General features: G+C 38.7%; 2 protein-coding genes across 2 annotated transcripts in view; one reads left to right on the plus strand and one right to left on the minus strand.

The window, feature by feature from the left end:
- The window catches only part of ISCA1 (iron-sulfur cluster assembly 1), a 521537-nt gene that overhangs the window by 418586 nt on the left and 83934 nt on the right, over positions 1 to 19017 (minus strand). The gene's annotated exons all lie outside the window — the stretch shown is intronic.
- CTSL (cathepsin L) lies at positions 9570 to 12347 on the plus strand. Its single transcript, XM_053467412.1, has 7 exons — positions 9570 to 9705; positions 10044 to 10166; positions 10253 to 10402; positions 10821 to 11045; positions 11239 to 11407; positions 11698 to 11815; positions 12005 to 12347. Exons 1-7 carry the CDS (start codon positions 9583 to 9585, stop codon positions 12102 to 12104), a joined length of 1008 nt encoding a protein of 335 aa, XP_053323387.1. The 5' UTR covers positions 9570 to 9582; the 3' UTR covers positions 12105 to 12347.

A 19017-nucleotide genomic window follows, 5' to 3' on the forward strand; every position in this document is an offset into this window, starting at 1 on the left:
AAGTTGGAGGAGAGCATCAGGGAAGCTTGGAAGGATTTCCTGTCTGAAAGGAAGCAAACGTTCAGGAAATCAGAAATATGCGAGTTTGGGGAGGGTACTTAGTGCCCCCCCCCATGTATTGAAATCTATACTGTTAAAGGTCTAGAAAGCCTCTTAAAAAAAATATTTGAAAAGTGGGAAACTGTTGCTCCATTTACCTATTTTTCTTCTACAAACGGCATTTTGACTGCACACCTATTTAGACAAAGCTCTTCCAGGCATCACTTTAAGTCAGTATGTTGACTACGTGTTAATACTAAAAGTGAGTGAATTTAGTACATTTTAAAAACTCATAATTGAGCTCACATCTGAATATTTAATGACAAAAGAGGGACAGTGTTTCTTTTGGGGCAAGGCTTCACCACAATATTTTCTGTGATTTTGTAACCTTTTGAGTTAATTATATAACTTTCAAAGTAGAATAACTTCTTTTAACAAAACCACGTTTTCATCTACTTCTAGATACATTATTATCACTTTTAGGGATGTAGGTCAACGGTATACTCATACCTAACCACCATTCATGAGCTCCTATATAAGAGGAACCTCAGGGATTGTCCATCTTAAAAAAGGGCTCTTGCGATTTATAATTGTTGGTTTAGTTGCTACATTAGACATTTAAAAAAGTGTTACCATGCAGTGTGTACAGTTCATACGCTCAATGGATTCCACATACCATTGGGCTGTATAATGATTAAAGCCCGGTTTTAAATGTCCAACCTACCCTAGATGCACTATGTTGATAACAAATTAATATTATATATAATTAAATGCCTTGGGTTAAAAGCCCTGACGGATCAATTCACTGATTAATGTGCAAGCTGTGATACCTCAAGTATATTGAGCAAAGCAAGCAGACTACTGAGTAAGCAGACAACATCAAGCCCCAACCAGTTCCCTGTCTGAAACCGGAAACAGTCCAGAGATAGGACAGGGTAATTCGCAATATTACCGCTGTTGCATGAAGCATCACATTTGCACACAATGGTTTATCGTATGACTAACAACTGAGATATCTATCTAAATCATACTTAGTGGCTTGCTTTATCAGTTCCAAAAATAAAGGCATCAACACCAGGCAGTAAAGTGTTTTGACTGTTTTCTAATGTTATGAAGTTGCTTTACAGAAGAGGTCTGATATTCTAAATAATCAATATTTTTGGTCTTTTGGGCAGGGTGTTGGGGGTGTAGATATGAGTTCTTCTTAGTGTTCTACAGTCATTAGTGAGTTTACTGTGGCACAAAAAAATGACTTAGCAGGTTTAGGTTTCCAACATATTATATATATATATATATATATATATATATATATATATATATATATATATATATATATATATACTATTTATTTGTATAGGAAGCATTTGGAAAACTTTAAAGGGGAAATAGTTGCCTTTAAATATTTTTTCACAACCACATTTATTTATTAGAACTACCTACATATTGAATATTTTTATCAGCATAATTGGTTTAAAGTTAAGTTAAAAAGTTTACGTCATTAAATCAGACATCTGTGGCATAAAATGAGCAGACTCACATATAGAATGAATTCCCTGTTCACCTGCTATTGTATTTGCTTTTTCAGTCTAAGGCTAAGCGGTCATCCTGACCTGGTAGTCCTTGGAAGGGGTTAGTTGTTATTGGCTGATGTCTTCTCCACTCACTCCAACTACAGGACTCGGGTGGTGTACTAATACTGTGACCCACAGGATTATTTAGTGTACAGAAGTGTAAACTGTAGGAACTAGGGGAGATCACTATATACCTCTCTACTTAAAGGTGCTGTTCCACCTAAGTGTTGTTTTTCAAAAGTTACTAACTAATGAAATGGTTATATTCCGCTCTTGTAAGCATGCTACCCTGTTTTAAAAGATATCAAGGTTTTCCTGTAATTTGCTCTGTGAATCATTTGCTGTGAGGAATCTGCAATGAATGCATTCTGCATTATCTGTTCTGCTTAGCCTGTCCATTGCAGAAGTGTGCTTCCAGAAATGTAACATACAAGAAAGGACTTGGTTGCTAAGCAACACTGGCAAGTTCATTTACCTTGTAACGCTTACAAAAAATGACGTTACATTCTCGCCTATTTTTCTTCTCTCTACTTAGTGCAGTACTTATTAGTGATATTGTATGAGGAACCCTTTTTAACCGCCACAGTCAGAGGAATATTGATACTTATGTTATGACAACGCACAACTCAGTCTCGTTCACCCCCCACATTTAGTCTCCTTCTTAAAAACATACAAATGGCTAATATGCATAACATCATGTTATGTAAATTACAACTGCTTTAATAATAAAACTTATTATAACTTTTTTTATTTTAATCATATAGAAGTAATACAAATAGTGGGAATTCCCTATTAACCCCTTCAATCCTAGGGGTATTTGGTATCTCAAGTCCCGGAGCAATTTTGCCATTTTTGCGGTATGTCGTTTCAGCGATTACTCTTTTTTCCTGTGAATAGTGCATCCATGTAAAATGTATATTGTTTTTTTAAGGAGAGAGAGAGCTTTCATTTGATACCATAGGTAGACAATTGGCTGAAAATTTAGCATGAGAAATTTAGTAAAACCTAGCAAAAATATGATTTTTTTTTTTATATTTTCCTCTCTGAAACACCCACAAAGGTAAATATTTCTGTAAAGCAGACAATCCAGGCTATCCTATCAGGGGTATTTGGGCATTCTTCATGCAGTTATTTGGCCACCAATCACTGTCAAAGGTGACCGCAGAAATTATTTCCTGCGCTTTTTTCACCAACGCTTCTTAGTATTTTGTAGTATTCTTAGGTGTTATTAGGTGTTATTCTTCATAGTACACGCAGCTCCAGGCTTTATGAAGGGCCCTTTAAGAGTTTCAGGGGCAGGGGTCTGGACACATTCCCTCACCAACCAACCCCCAGGAGGACAGTGTTTGTAGATAAGCTATATTTAGGTTTATGTGACAATTTATAAACTGCTTACATTCTAACTATGAAAACTGGCTAGCTAAGCTGTTCATAAATACCTAGTTTAAGGCAAACTAGGCATATCACATGATACAATAATGGTACAAACGCAACGGGAAAAAAGGACCCTTTCCCACCATTATTTCTTTATGTATGGCAAACTAAAAAGTAAAAGCAAGACATTTTTATAAAAGACCAGATCAATAAGTACTAGTTTACTAGTATATAAGTGCCAGCCCAAGACATTGTACTGCCTGGGTCCAAGGATGAAATCCTGTCCCTACCCACACAAAAAAAACCATGCCCACCAAAACCGCGCCGAAACCCACACACACACACACACACACACACACACACAACCACACACACACACACACAACCACAAACACGCTAACATACCCAGGCACACATGCTATCATACACATACAAATCTAAGCAGACACACAAACCCACACAGTCACATGCCGCTCACTTTAGCTTACCTTCCATGGAGCTCGCAGGCCGCACTACCATCGCGGGGTCACGCAAAGCTACATTACTCAACTCAGCCCCACCTCCTTTTTGAAACCAGGAGCATAAAGAGCATATACATGTAGATTGCACACAGAGCCCATGTAAGTGACAGTAGGTCACGGAGCTGACGCACATAACATGAGTTTGGCCTATCAACGTCAAGCACTTATATGATACGTTGTTGGCAAGAGGACTACAGGATCTATTAAACCTGCTGGCTTTCCTCTGGGATACACAAGTCTGATAGATCTGCAGCTTCTCTAGGCATTAAAAAATAAGGATACATTTATTAAAGGGGGTTGGAATATTTTAAGAAAAAAAATCCTGTTACTTTGGTAGTTTGCTTTTGAATTTCTGGAAAAATAATGCTTTGTTTTAGTTTTTTTGTTTTTCCCACTGTATTGTGAGATCAGAGGCACAGTTTGCCTTGTCTTGTTCTTTCCAAGAAAGGAAGGACATAGAGTTTAGGTCCAAAGGTTAACTACCCAAACCAGGATCATCTTGTGACTACTAAGTGTGTTTAACAAAACATTTTTTTACTACATGTTTTTACGTCTTAAGGATAATTGTGAGAATCAAGAAACGTAAACCTGTCCAGAGTCCAGAGATCATAGTTACCACCTGACTCTTTCTAAATCCTTGTATTTATTTAGTAATTTATAAAACCAAATGGGGCAGATTTGCTATTATTGCAACAAGAAAAAGAAGGAAAACATGTACACATCTCACAATTCATTGAATTAATTTTCAAATGTTTAGCAAAAATGGAATTCCCACAATGCTTCTGATTTCTAACTATATGGGGGCAATACATGGAGCCATGTTTGATTATCCTATAGATTGCAAGCTTTTGTGAACATTATCCAGCACTATTATTATTGTGCTTATAACGGCTTTTTGGCAGTTGAATGCTTTGGATTACATTGGTCTAGGATCAAATAGAAAAAAATGTACAATAACAATAATAAAATATAATAATAATTTTCCCTGGATTTTTCTTTCTAAACACCAACACTGAGCTTTCGCTGGTGATACATAATTTGCACGCGCATACGTTTTATTTACATAGTAACAATGACTAGTGCAACGCTAAATACTTTGTCTCTTGTTATGCAGCGTCAGGAGATGTCAAACTAAAACAGGAAAATGCTGCTCTAAATATATGAATGCAAATCTGATTTTGTTCAGTATTGTTATGACAAATATATCCCATATTGTTACCTTTGTTAGATTTTTACTGTCTTTGTTGCATTTTTTAAATTTAGAATTAACGGTTACATCACATTAAAAAGATAACGCCACCCCAGAGAAACCCCTGCTGTTCTCCTGTCTCTGGGAATTCAGTTGAACCGATTTATAGTAAAACAACACTGCTAATGTTTACTGCCGCAGCAATGATTGCGGAACAACTTTTTTATTACACTAGTATGGCTGAAAAATTATTTTAGAGAATTGAAAGTGTGATTTTCTGGTTCAGCAACAGGTTTTCCCAAAATAGCAGCTATATAATGGTTTTTAGTGTGTGTACGGGTTTGGGGGGGGGTCTTGATCTTAAAGGGACAGTCCACTGTCCCATCCAGACCCACCAACAAAAAACTAGTGTATTTATGAACGAGGGGGGGGTTGCGAACGGACAGCTAATAAAATCAGCCACTGTTACAAGCATTGCTACACAAATGAAAAAAAAAGTGTTTAACAATGAGTTGTTTGCCATTTTTAGTAGCTCGAGATGAATATATATTTAAAATAAAGATTTGAAGATGAGCTATTGTTAATTTTTTTAAAAAAATGCTGTATTTATTGGATTTGACGCATACTTGTGCGCTGTTATCGTGGATTTTCCTTTACATTAATAAATGTTTATATCTGAAAACATGAATGACATCATCGCCACTGTTTACAGTTCATCGATGGTGAAAGCAGGTAACACGCCGTCCTGGTGGATATCTGGCAAAGATGATTACAGAATTCCAATATATGAAATAATTTCTAATTGATACTTTAGGTGTGGCTGTACAAATCCATGGAGGTTTTCATAACTTTACACGCTCTTTTGTGTCTTGGATGCGTTTCAGTAGTTAGTTCATATGGCTTATTACTTAGCCTGCAGCTAGGACAAACATAAATATAGTGTGAAAGTGCCAAGAATATTGCAGTCTTTACTATAGGGCAAAAGGGGCAGCTGTCCAGGGACCAAACATCTTCAAGGAGCTCATACACAGCTGCCCCTTTCCTCACTGTTTGTCTTTCAATAGCCTGGCTGACCTCTGAGTGTCAGGGTGTGATTATTACAAGCGGGGCAACTGCTGGAAAACTGGGGCCACAGGCTGCCAAGTGATGTGTTTGATGGGCACTTACTGTCTATGATACGAGCCGTGATTCCCGTGACAAGGTGTGTTTTTGTCTCACAGGCACCAGGTGCAAATAGCTTGGTGGGGAACTCCATTGCCCCCCCCTCCTCCGAGCAGCCTGAACTGGGGTAAATGGGCAAACTGTAATAGACTCTGGTTTTACCTGGATGTTATAAAGTATATGAACACATCCTTAAGTGCCTGGAGAAGAGTAATAGAGTGCTATAGGATATCTGTCTTGTACTATTTAAAGATAAAAAAAACACCATATATGATTAGCAAAATATGTTATATGAATGCATATCTTGCATGCATCTGAGCAATACTATAATTTAGTTACAGTGCCTACTGTATGGAAGCATTGGAAAGCTGCTGTACATCAGGAAGACTTTTACAACAGCCATATGTGCCAACCACTACACCGTACTATTTACTAATCATTCCAATCTGTACGAAGAAAGAATTCAATGAATGCTGTTAACCTGCCCTGCAATAAGATGGTTCTTATTTCATCTTGTTACAAAGTACAAGGAGCAACATGGCTGTATTGCATGCGGGCGATGCTTACAGGACGTTCTCCTTTTAACCTCTCACACAGCAATATAAGCAGCCCATGCGCCTGTTGTCAGCAATCAGCAATGTACCTTGTGATCCATCTTGGGAGTGTTAGATTAGTGGGCAGGGGTGCAATGTTTATCTGTCTAGTGTTTCAAAGATAGACAATGGGGGCTGGGAGAATCCAGCTTGGTAAGGGAACCAGAGGGGGAAGCCTTGCATCTGTATTGTTACGAAACCACGTGCATAGGCGACTCCACCTCAGCCGTATGGCCATTTGCAAGTAAAAGCCATGGGCCACTTGAAAATAAAGTGTTAATGTTTTCTCTTGAATACAATAATGTTTGGACGGAGACCAAAAACTATGAATAGTTCTGCTGTTTTCTAAACTGACTATTTGCAACATCCCTATGGAAGCAAGCCCTCATTTTACACGTTAAAGGGACACTCAAGCCATCATATGTATTTTAACGCGTATGATAGCTGTGTGGTCCCTTATGTTTTTGTGGCATTCCCCCTGCATGGGGGGGGGGTCTGCATTTGCCCCCTACTTTAATATACATTCTTCTTTAGAAGGGCTGCCAGGACCAGTAAGCTGTCCCTTTAAATTCTAAAGAGCATATCTTATTCACCGCATATAAACTACATTTAGGAGTTTGCTAAGGAGCCCAAACTTGCTAAACGGGACGAGTCACATATGCAAGTCATATGTCTGTTTATGTTTCTTATAGTGTTATATTGCAGTTCTGTAAAAAGTTCTACAGCCTGAACTATACAAATAAATACAAATACTCAGTATAACACCATCAGCAACCAATATAACCGGGGAAAATGGTGAAAACCAAGCTAAAAAAAGAACTATTACTTTTCAGCCACTGTTTAACTCTTTCCCTTTTCACATTTCCATACTACCTAGTGACCCTCTTATGAATGAACAAATTTGAGGGCTGGAATGGGGTGATTAAACCTTAACGAACGCTAATGCTCAAATTAACAATATATATCGTCACTATGAAAAAATGAAAACCAGTTCTTGAAAGAATTGTATACTTTTCCACACAAAAAAAAGTTGAATATGGGTACCAGATGTTTGTTAGTAAGGGTAAAGTATGTTTCACAGACTTCAAAGAGTTAAAAACTCTGTTCATCAAGGGACTTTATAACGTAATCAGGTCGGTTATAGAAAATACTTTAGCGCCCATAACCAAAAATACACGTTATGTATCAAATGGTGCAATAATAATAATATCCACTAATCATTTCCATGAAAAATTGCATTTTAAAGGCCTAAACTTTGCATAGATTAACCCTTTAAAGGCTGTTTCTTCCTTTTTCAACCCCAATTTCCTCCCCTCTCATTTCGTTTGACCACACAAATTGTACACTGTTTTTTTAAGGATACCAATGACTCCTTACTGCAAATGCTAGGAGCTCATTTGTTGTGTCACGTGCACATTTCCACACACACCTGTATTTCCTGAATGAACTTACTGATTAATTACAAATACATAGACCGGGAAATCATTGATCCCGTGGCTTTCTAAATAACAGCTCTTAAAACCCGTTTATTCACATTCCCTGATTTGCGATTCAGTCATGTAATGAATTTAATCCGAAGCAGAATTAAAAGCCCGGTGTCTGTTTGTTTACACGAACACTATCGAATCCCTATATTTTTATAACCCTACACCATCTACGGTATGACCCACGCCACAGAACACATTCAATTGCGAATGGGGCGTTTATATAATAATTTACGCTTGGGTATTTCCGTGTACTTTGCTTTACTTCATATACGTGCTGCTTATGTATACATTACATATGGGCGCATTCTCATATGCAGGACATAAACACAACCACGAACCCCATCCCCCACTTTCCCTCCGGGACACGAAATGTGGAATCACGCGCTCTGCAGTCACATGACAAAGTCCCTGGATTTCGGGTTACGCCCTAAACCCATGATGCCGAGCCAATGGTACCGAGTGACGCCACCTAATGGGCGTGTTTATTTTAGCTTGTATATAAACGAGCCGGATGAGGCCAATGCCTGCAATTCCCAACCTTAGAGCATAGGACGAGGTATGTGGTTGTGTAAAAGGGATGGGGTAAGGGTTATTTCGGAGGGCGGCGAGTGGCGTATTGTTTTTGCTTCTTAGCTGTTGGGACGGTGTTTTCTTTGGCTCGAAGACCTTTCCATCCATTCATCTATATCTCTCCATATATATATATAATATATATATATAATTACACACGATGCTTTAACTTTATTGTTCCTTTTTTACTTTTGTTGTTGTGGCGTTTGAGTATTATATATATTATATCGGTAGCTCATATGTTTAGATTCTATGTGATGGAAGACTGTGGCCACTCCCCGTACTGTAAATCCGTAGGTTTCCTCGGTACAGAAGTCTTGTCCCGGATCGCCTCTTCACCTTTTGTCCTCATCTCCTAGTGCTTTTGGCCGGCTGGGTGCTGGTTGTTTACTTGCTCCCATCTCCCCCTGGCGTTTCCAAGGCTAGCTTGTTCTGCTCGTACGGTCGCCTCAGTATGTGTGTCTCACGGAGGGTAACCTGTACTGCCCCGTTAATAATGACCAGACAGGGGTGACCTTGGTAGAATAAAGTGTGAGTGGGAAAGGCTCTTGGTGGCCACAGCCCTTCTGATGTGGAGTTTCGCGTGCTTTAAACAATGCTGAGTAATGCTTGTTGGCACGGTTGTTGTAACGCTTTGAATGTTCTTCTTCTTCGCGGTATCCTCACTACTTGGAAATCGGGTCCCGATACGTCGTAATTGCGAGTATTTCCCCGGCTACAGTGTGAATGGGAGAAGTGGCCGTACAATCCAACGGGATGCGTATTGCTCCACCTTCTGGGCCATGTCTGTGCGGATCATGTCTGTTGCACATGGGTTTGACTTCTCACGTTACGTGCCCCCTCCCCAGTCTTGTGTTTGTTAACGTTGGGTGATGGTGTAAAAGGATTCATGTCTGGTTGGCTGCAATTGCTTGCATTGGTGATATTCCAGCAGCCTGCCACCTTGTGACACACCTTAACCTCATACAGCTCCATATCTCTGTGAATGTGTTAGACTTGCCGTAGGCTGGGGTAACTGCTCTTAAATGTGCTCTGTTAACCAACGTTTCCTTTCTTCTCTACAGATAAGAAATCAGGATGCTATACTTAAGTATTACCGCTCTCTGCCTAAGTGTAGTACTAGCGGCGCCTGCTACAGATCCAGAGCTGGATGATCACTGGCATCTCTGGAAGAGCTGGCATGCTAAAACCTATGCGACGGTAAGCAACACAGTTCCATTACCATTCACTTCATGTTAGACTACAACTATACAGATACTATGTTGGAAAGCAAACAATGGTGTTTAGGGCACCTTTTATTCTTATCAAAATGCCCTCCTGGCTGCTGCCATGAAAACCTTATTTTATGTCTACATTGTGTAGCAGTCAAATACTGATAAGGCAGTCTCGGACATTAATAAAATAAATGCAGAATATATGATAAACTGCTACAGAAGGGCCACCTATAACCCGAATAAAAATTGCTGCATAGGCACTTTTCAGTCTTTCAATACGTTTATCGTGTTACAGTTATTGCATTAAACTGTCCTTTTTCACAGAAGGAAGAAGGCTGGAGGAGAATGGTCTGGGAGAAGAACCTAAAAAAGATTGAGATGCACAACCTTGACCACTCCTTGGGAAAGCATACTTACAGGTTGGGAATGAACCAGTTTGGGGACATGGTAAGCAAGACTTTGTTTACACTTGTTTGGTAGTGTTTACAGTTTTCTTGTGGCATGTGATTAAACTTTTTTCTTTGTCTTTCTAGACTACAGAAGAGTATAGACAGTTAATGAATGGCTACAAACACACTCCAAGGAAAACAAGAGGATCCACCTTCATGGCTCCCTTAAACTTTGAAGCCCCAAAGACTGTTGACTGGCGTGAACATGGATACGTGACCCCTGTTAAAGATCAGGTATTCCTCATTCTATTTTGTATAGTACTTCTATATGGTGAGAATTGTTCTGGTATTGGTGTCTAATGCTGGTTGATTGGTATCTAATAAAGCTGCAGTTAACTTTTAGGCAAGTAATGATGGTTCTTTAATGGGGCAGTAACTTGCCTTTTGTGCAAACAACTTTAGTAGATTTTTTTTTTTATTTTTTTTTTTGGTCTAAAACTGTACAAGAAACTTCAACAAATGTATTACGTGGCTTTTAAATGCAAAACTACAGGTGATTTTTACTGGACCTTTTGCATTTTAATGTTAAAGCAAGGATGCTGAAACTTATCAATCTTTAATTTTAAACCGCCACATTTTTTTGGGTGTTCCCCTTCCCATGTGCATTTGGGTTTAATACTGTGAGTAACCAAACTTTAATATCTCTCTGCAGGGACAATGTGGTTCTTGTTGGTCTTTCAGTGCAACTGGTGCACTTGAAGGTCAGCACTTCAGACAGACTGGAACTCTGGTTTCCCTAAGTGAACAAAATCTAGTTGACTGCTCTAGACCTCAAGGAAACAAAGGATGTGACGGCGGCCTTATGGACCAGGCCTTTCAATATATTGCAGACAACAAAGGCCTTGACTCTGAGGAGGCTTACCCATACACTGCTACAGTAAGGACCTTTTGACTTGTTAATAAGTGCCCAGCTCTTGTCCTACCACAGCAGTATGCAGATTATAGTGACTAATCAGAACCCACCAGTGTTATAGTGTTAATCTCCCAAGAGCTATGGCAACTGTTCCATTAGCTTTTGGGAAAAGACAACATTAAGGTACACTGCCTCATTTGTGGTTTCATTTTTACAGGATGATAAAGAATGTGCTTACAACCCAGCTTTCAACTCTGCAAACGACACAGGCTTCATGGATGTGGAATCTGGAGACGAGAAGGCCCTCATGAAAGCTGTGTCTTCAGTAGGCCCTGTTTCTGTGGCAATTGATGCTGGACACCAATCTTTCCAGTTCTATCAATCGGGTATGTTGCTGGAATCATGGTTGGGGTGCTGTAGTACCCAAAGCTAGTTGGCCTTTCTGTTGCGTTGCTCTTTGCAAGGCTTTATTTTCCTAGCACTTGGCTGTAAGCTTTGAGGTGGACACTACACTATTCAAACCCCCCCCCCTCCCTGAAAGTTAAAGCACCCAACTCTAAACAATCTGCTGTGGCAAAAACCCATCTTTGTATCATGATAGCTGTGATCCTAGGAAAAGCTTACTGTGTTTTACTCTTCTGTAGGTGTAATGTATACTTAATCTGTTTTCATCTAGGTATTTACTATGAACCTGAATGCAGTAGTGAAGAGCTGGATCACGGTGTCCTTGTTGTAGGCTATGGATTTGAAGGAGAAGATGTGGATGGAAAGAGATACTGGATTGTAAAGAACAGGTATGTCTTGGTGTACAATTAACCATCTTTGTGTGTAATATTGTATATAATGAAGGAATGGCTACAATCTGACTTTTCTGATATTATTCTTAATGCTAGACTCTGAATTCAACATGTTGCCTAGCAAGATGTCTATTTTAATATTGAATATGGCATTGCAGTCTAATCGTATTTATTTTTTCTTTGCAGTTGGGGTGAGAAGTGGGGTGACAAGGGCTATGTCCTGATCGCCAAAGACAGACACAACCATTGTGGAATTGCTACAGCTGCTAGTTATCCCCTAGTTTAATGTGAAACTGAAGATCTTCATTCGGGGCAATTGACTAATGTGCAGATGAAGATTTGACTTTTACAAAGTATGGACAGTTATATTGCTCAGAATATCCAAACAACCGGTGATCGTTACATGTAGGGTGCTTATGCCCTCATTTTGAAGCTGGATTTTATTATTTTTAGCATTGTTTACATTTTATTTTAATGGACGTTTGTGATTTTAAGATTCTTTTATCTAAAATAAACCTGTTTAATCCTGCTCAATGACTTATTCTATTGGGATTCCAACACTAAATGCTGATTGCGTTGTTAATGTCGACTGTAGCTAGTTCTTAAAACGCTTCACTTGGAAGTCCACTTTTTTTCTCGTATAATCCAGTGGTTTACACTGTGACCGCATCAAAACAACTTCTGCAGATACTCAATATGGAGGTAGTCTGTTCCTAGTCTTACATCTGATCTACTAGAAGCCTAAACGTATCACAAGGTGAAATCAAACCATTTTAGATTACACTGAATGGGTGAACACCAAGCTTTAGCTCTTATCATAGGAGAAAATGATGTGTGTGTGAGGGTGGAATAAACACTACTCGTAAACAAATTGCAGTCTACTGTGGTATTTCCAATGGAGATGTCATATGTCCCTGTAAAGCTGCATAATCAAATTTTCACTGTATTGGTTCGTTGAAACAAGTTAAAATGCAGATTTTCTTCAGCCTTTATTAACGTAAGTAAGATGCGCACGATCTAGACTTTAACCTGTGCTGTTGTAAAAACAAAAGCATAATGTCTCAAGTAAGGCAGACCTGGGGTACTCGTCTTGGCTGGAGTGGAGGTAACTACAGAAGTTTGCAAAGCAAGTTTCCTACCACAGTTCATTGGGGTGCTTCTGCCCAAAACTGTTCATGTGTTTTATATAAGAAACTGATGGTTTATATTAACGTTTCATAACAGCTTAATGAGGAATTAAGGCGCCATGTGGTTTTAATCAGGTAGGTGTAGGGAAAAGTCATAAAACTGTTATGCAGTAATGTAGGTGGGCATTAAACTTATTTTGTGCCAATAAATGCTTTATTTGACCCTTTTGGGTACGTTTCCTTAAACATCTGGTTGTGTTAAAGCAATTAAGTCTGTTCCTCAGACTTTCTTCAATAGTCAGGGTCTGAGTTAAGGCAGTACCATGGGGATCATGATGGGACAAAGATTATTTCATATAACACCAATTTCACATAGCTCTTGCCATAAAATATTCAAATGGTATGACAAGACTAGAATTGACAGACTAAGAAACCAATGCATAGGTGGAGAAGCCAAGCCGTCTTGTGCATTATCAGAAACCAGCTAAAATGACTTGGTTTTGAATTCGGCTTTGAATAAGTACAGTTTAAGTAACTTGGTTTTAGTGTGGGGGGGTCCCCACCCCCTCTTGCCCACTTTGGGTGAAGGTGCTTCCAAACAAGCCTTGTGATTGCAGCTTCCAAGTCTATTAAATGAAGATAATTCTCAATAAGGCTAATCTGTTATCCTCTGAATTCCGTTTAGGATCTTATGGTAATGTAAGTATAGCACATAGAAAAGAACAAAAAAAACCTGAAAAAAGGCAAATGTGAGAAATCAGCTTTCCTAAAACAAGGAGTCATACTATGTTGACTTAAATTGAGACCATCGGCATTGATGGTTGAGGTTCTGATTACATTTGGGTGATTTTATGACAATCGTTTAGACGCCTAAACTCCCATTCCAAAACTCCAAAAACTCCCATTCCAATGGATTTTGTGCCCTCTCATCACCCCCCCATAAACCATAGTGCCCCGTATACACAAAACTCCCACAGCCTATATCTGGCATGTCTGGTACGTAACTTCTTCTTTTCAGTAAAATACTCCACTCAAACAGCAATGTTATGGAATTCACATTTTTATCAATTTTGTAAGTGTTGGTGAGTTGAATTAAGTAATGTTTTGAGTGGTTGATCCATGTGTTAGTATTATGATTAGTCCTTACTTCTGCAAAACAAGAAGCTCTGAATAACATGTTAGCACGGAGTATACATAGCGGCGGACACGTGGTTGTAAACAGTCAGAACACAACAGCTGAATGCCAGTAACTCTCTTATGTGACCTCTGCTTATACTTTACTGATCAATCACTGGGACGCTTTAAACTTGTACTGTATTGTATGTTATGCTGTTCTCTCTATATTTTTTTTTTATTGTGGATCATATATTTCATCACAGGGATATTTACCTGTATCACAACGTTCGACTATGGCAAACAACAATGGAACAAACCTATTTTAATACATAACACCAACTTTTTTAATGTCTTCTACTGCTTACAGGCTGTTTAATATGGAATACTTTCCCCGTAATGTATTTTTATACATTGCATATTGGGTTCTTTTGGAAGTTACGGAGACTGCTTTAAGCTCTAAGCATTCTAACTGGGTTTGTAACCCTACCTGTTATGTGATCTAGCACACGAGACATTGAGCAACTTTGAGGCATACATCCAGAGACAAAAAAATTAGATATGTTTTAATGCAATAACAAGGAAGAAGTGCTTTAGGGTGTTGTCCAATGCAGCATGTGACGGAATTATTAAATGTCACGGGACACACCTGTCATCTGCATGTACCTGAACACTTTATTTTCAATGGTAGGAGGAATAACAAACTAATGTTTAAGGGGAACTGACACAATTAAAAGTGACTGTTATACCTCAGTGAAGACAATTGAAATTGACATTATTAACTCCTTAAGGACAATGGGCGGTCCCTAAACCCATTGAAAACAATGCATTTTGAGCCCGTATGTACGGGCTTTGTCATTAAGGGGTTAAATATCTGTCTAAAACTCATCTCCGTTCTACTCACAACCCCTTTGGCTTACATAGATCTAATCCAATTTTGTACCACTAAGTGTCCTAAAATATGGGGAATTACTAAGACTTGACAGTATATATTTCTTATTTTAATATGGAAATAAAATATTTATTAGATGTACCGCCAAAGGTAATATTTGGGAAAACAACTTCTTTAAGCACACAATTGAAAGGATCCGAACTGCCTTGGAAGTGTTGCCATAGCACGTTCAGCAAATTGATGCCGTATAAACTTCATGTAATTAGTACGTTTTAATCCTACAATAAATGGTGATTTTGAGATGGGCACTGCCCTAGGCCTGTCCATACCGCCGTCATATCCTGCTGATACAGGGTACTATGCAGACCACCACAGTGTAAATGGCCAGTTGCACCAGCCCACTGAAGGGTGACCCACCGGGCATCCTGATTGCCACCCCCCTGACCATCTACCATAAACCTAGTGTATGTCACTGCCTACAACTCACAAACATAGACTTTGGTAGCTGCCAATGACTTAATCTGTAGTATTTATTGATTTGAGTATTTATTGGATTTGTAGCTATAACCTTCTACAATATGTAGCCAAGGGCCACAAAAAATATTAGCCAGTCAAGAAAAAACCTTAACCACCTGTAACCTATATCATATTTTATAATATAATAATTATTTAAATTTAATTAAAATCTGAACATAACTACTAGTTCTTTTTCAGTTGAAACACTGTGTAGTTAGTAGGAAATGTTACAATTTTACCCATTGCTCCTGCTTTAGACGGTGATCATCATCATCTCAATGTTGGCTAACGAAATTGCTTTGACATGATGCCCCAAAAATTGTGCTCAGTATTACACAATCAAACATTGCTAAAATGGCAAACCTACAAATATTTATTTAAACTACTAATAGGACGTAGCAAAAAATCCTACAGATTCCACATGTTTAGTAAAACACTGTTTAAACTGCCCACATTACTATTTCCAATGTAATTCTACATTGCATGATCACGCTGTGCCAAATAAGCATTTTAAAAACCTTGAATAAATGTGGTCCACGTTGTTACATTTTCAATGCCATTTCCTATCAAATAAAATGAAATGTGATTTATTTCCTTAAGGTGTCACATGTTATAATGTTCTTTGCAATGTATATCTGTATATGTGAGGAATACACGCAGACATTTTCTGCGGATGTTTTCCACCTGCATTAACCGTGGCTTGAGTTCATTGAGTAGCTCACGGGGCTGCCAAGTCACGCTGAGTACTCTCATTCAGTTTTGAAAGAAACTTGGCTTTCCAGCTGAGCTAACAGAAAGCTTTCGGAGAACAGACTGAAACAAGTTGTTTGCGAGTTTATCTGAACATGACGGCACAGAAGTTCTAGGACTTCGGAGAGCCTGGTTTTGTTTGGGAACTAGCGCTGGGCTGAAATGTGGCTTTGCCTGCCATCAATACACCCTTACCCATGCTCTGTCAGGTGCTCTCATATTCATGAGGGCAAAAAAACAGGTTAGTGGAGGAAATTACTAATTATATATAACTGTTTAGTGTCACACATTGTGACCCTAAACAGCTGTTTTATTTCCGTGGAAGCACATATGGGAAATATACACCAATCAGCCATCACATTATGACTATTGACATGTGAAGTAAATAACACTGATAATCTTGTTACCATGGCACCTGTCATATATTAGGCAGCAAGCGAACATTTCGTCCTCAAAGTTGATGTGTTAGAAGCAGAAAAAATGGGCAAGCGTAAGGATCTGATCGTTGACAAGGGCAAAATAGTGATGTTCAGGGTCAGTACCTATCAAAAGTGGTCCAAGGAAGGAAAAGTGGTCAACTGGTGACAGGGTCATGGGCGGCCAAGGTTCATTGATGCACGTGGGGAGTGAAGGCTGGCCTGTGTGGTCAAATCCAACAGACGAGCTACTGCAGCTCTACTTGCTGAAAAAGTTAATGCTGGTCCTGATAGAAAGGTGTCAGAACACACAGTGCATCGCAGTTTGTTGCTTATGGGGTTGTGTCGCTGCAGACCAGTCAGGGCGCCCATACTGACCCCTTAGAGATCGGGACAGAGTGCCACCGTGAGGCTGTAGGTACTACCAACCAGAAAAAAAAAAAGCTTTTAAAACCCCCAGTCTGCCCTGAAGTGCAAACAACAGGTTGCATGTGTGTAAGAAAGAACAGTGGTAGGAGTATGTTGAAAGGGTACCATCCATTACAGGATACCTAAGAAGATATTTTTGTCCATTGCTTTGCAACAAAATCAGAAGTGAGCTTGGTATTTCATCACCTCTACTGTTTCTTAACCATAATCAATAATACGTTAAATTGGAGCAGTAATTATTGTATCAATAACAAACCAAAACATCAACTCGCACCCAGTAAAGCCCTCTCTGGTGGCGTTCAAAGAAGACTTTAAATTACAGGTGAGTCTCAGTGGGTTAAAATGCAGTGCAGTCCCCCTGAGTTAGCTCTTTGGTAAGCAATATAGCCATAAAAAATTAGATAGGACTCGCCAAACTTGGGTTACTTTGACGCAGTGTCGGGCTAAGCAATATATGGACATACAGTGTGACAGAATTTCCAATATTAATGCCTTTTTTTTTAGCATTTACTGGGTGCACTTAGCTTTTGCTTTGTTGTATGTACATCTCGGTCATTTCAGCAGCACCCCAGAATCTGAATGTGTATGCCTCCCTTTCTGTATTTTTTAGAGCAGTATTAATGGCTGCCTATTTTTTTCATCAGTTTTAACCAAAACCCTTAGGATGATACAGTGAAGGGGATAAAAAAGTCCTATTCAAGATAGTAGATGCAAAAACATGAAAGAAAAAGTTTCCATATAGTTCAAAAATAGAAGTGGAAATGAATTTACTTTTTTATACTTATTTATTGGAAAACACGTTGTTACTTATATGAAAAGCTGATGAACTTGCAGTTTAGACCAATTGTTTTATGTATGTAGGCGTTTAAAGGAAATCGCCTTTTTTTAATGCATAGAATATGCTTATCTCATGAAATTCAAAGCACAAAGGATGAAAAAACAATCTACTGTGTTCTTTCGTGTGACGTGTGATGGAAAGAAATATAATGACAATTTGAAACTCACATTCTGATATCGCTGAAAAATGTAAATTGTTAGTAACGAGGCCACTTTTTAACAGTATTAAAATATAACGCTCATCAGAAATCAAAGCCCAGTATAAATTAAGCATTTAGCAAGCTATAGATGAGAGGCGTTTAAACATTTACTCTGGCATATAAACAGTGAATTTAAAGAGACACTCCAGCTTTAATGCATATGATCGCTGCAGGGCCCTTTTTGTTTCTTGTTTTCCTTTTTGCAAATGCATGGGGAGGGGTTCCACTCCTTCTCCACCACCCAGCTGAATGTGAAACACATCTCCTTGCACGTGACACACTTATCTCGGGGGTTAGCTCTCGTGCTGACTCAGCAAACACTGTTGGGACAGGTCTATAATGTGATGTCAGTGCTTAACATGAACAGGGTGTGACATCATGAAGGAATGTAGTGGAATCTGCAATACATGTGTTTTGTTTTAGATTGCATTATAAGTTATTTGGGCTGACGTGGAAAGTAGATGGGCACAATAAAACAGGGGCCATTTCCGTATAAGCTCTCCAGGAACCCTAAATCCTTGTAATCCTTGTATGTCCGTCTTAAAAAATATATTTTTTTAAAAATGTAATTTGAATTTCCTCTACATTTGTTAATCAAAAGTCTCTTCTGTTTGACTTGCTCAAAAAAAATTATGATAACTTTCAAATATTTGGGCAAAAGGGGTTTAGCAACCCTTTTAATTATGTCTGCTCCAACAACACCTCATTTTTCACAGTCAGTCAGCGTTAATCAGTGTAGCGACTCTCCCAGTGCCAGAATGAACTGTTCTGTTGATGGGTTAATGATTGGTAATTTTTTATTTTAATTTTTTATTCATTATTCCGAACCCTCTTTAACAATAACAGACCCAGATCTGAAGCTTGAAAGGGAATCTTCTTATATTTTCCTTAATATTACAATTGGTGGTCTCCAAGTATT

This window comes from Spea bombifrons, chromosome 1, assembly GCF_027358695.1.
Source record: "Spea bombifrons isolate aSpeBom1 chromosome 1, aSpeBom1.2.pri, whole genome shotgun sequence".
NCBI classification, from domain to species: domain Eukaryota; kingdom Metazoa; phylum Chordata; class Amphibia; order Anura; family Pelobatidae; genus Spea; species Spea bombifrons.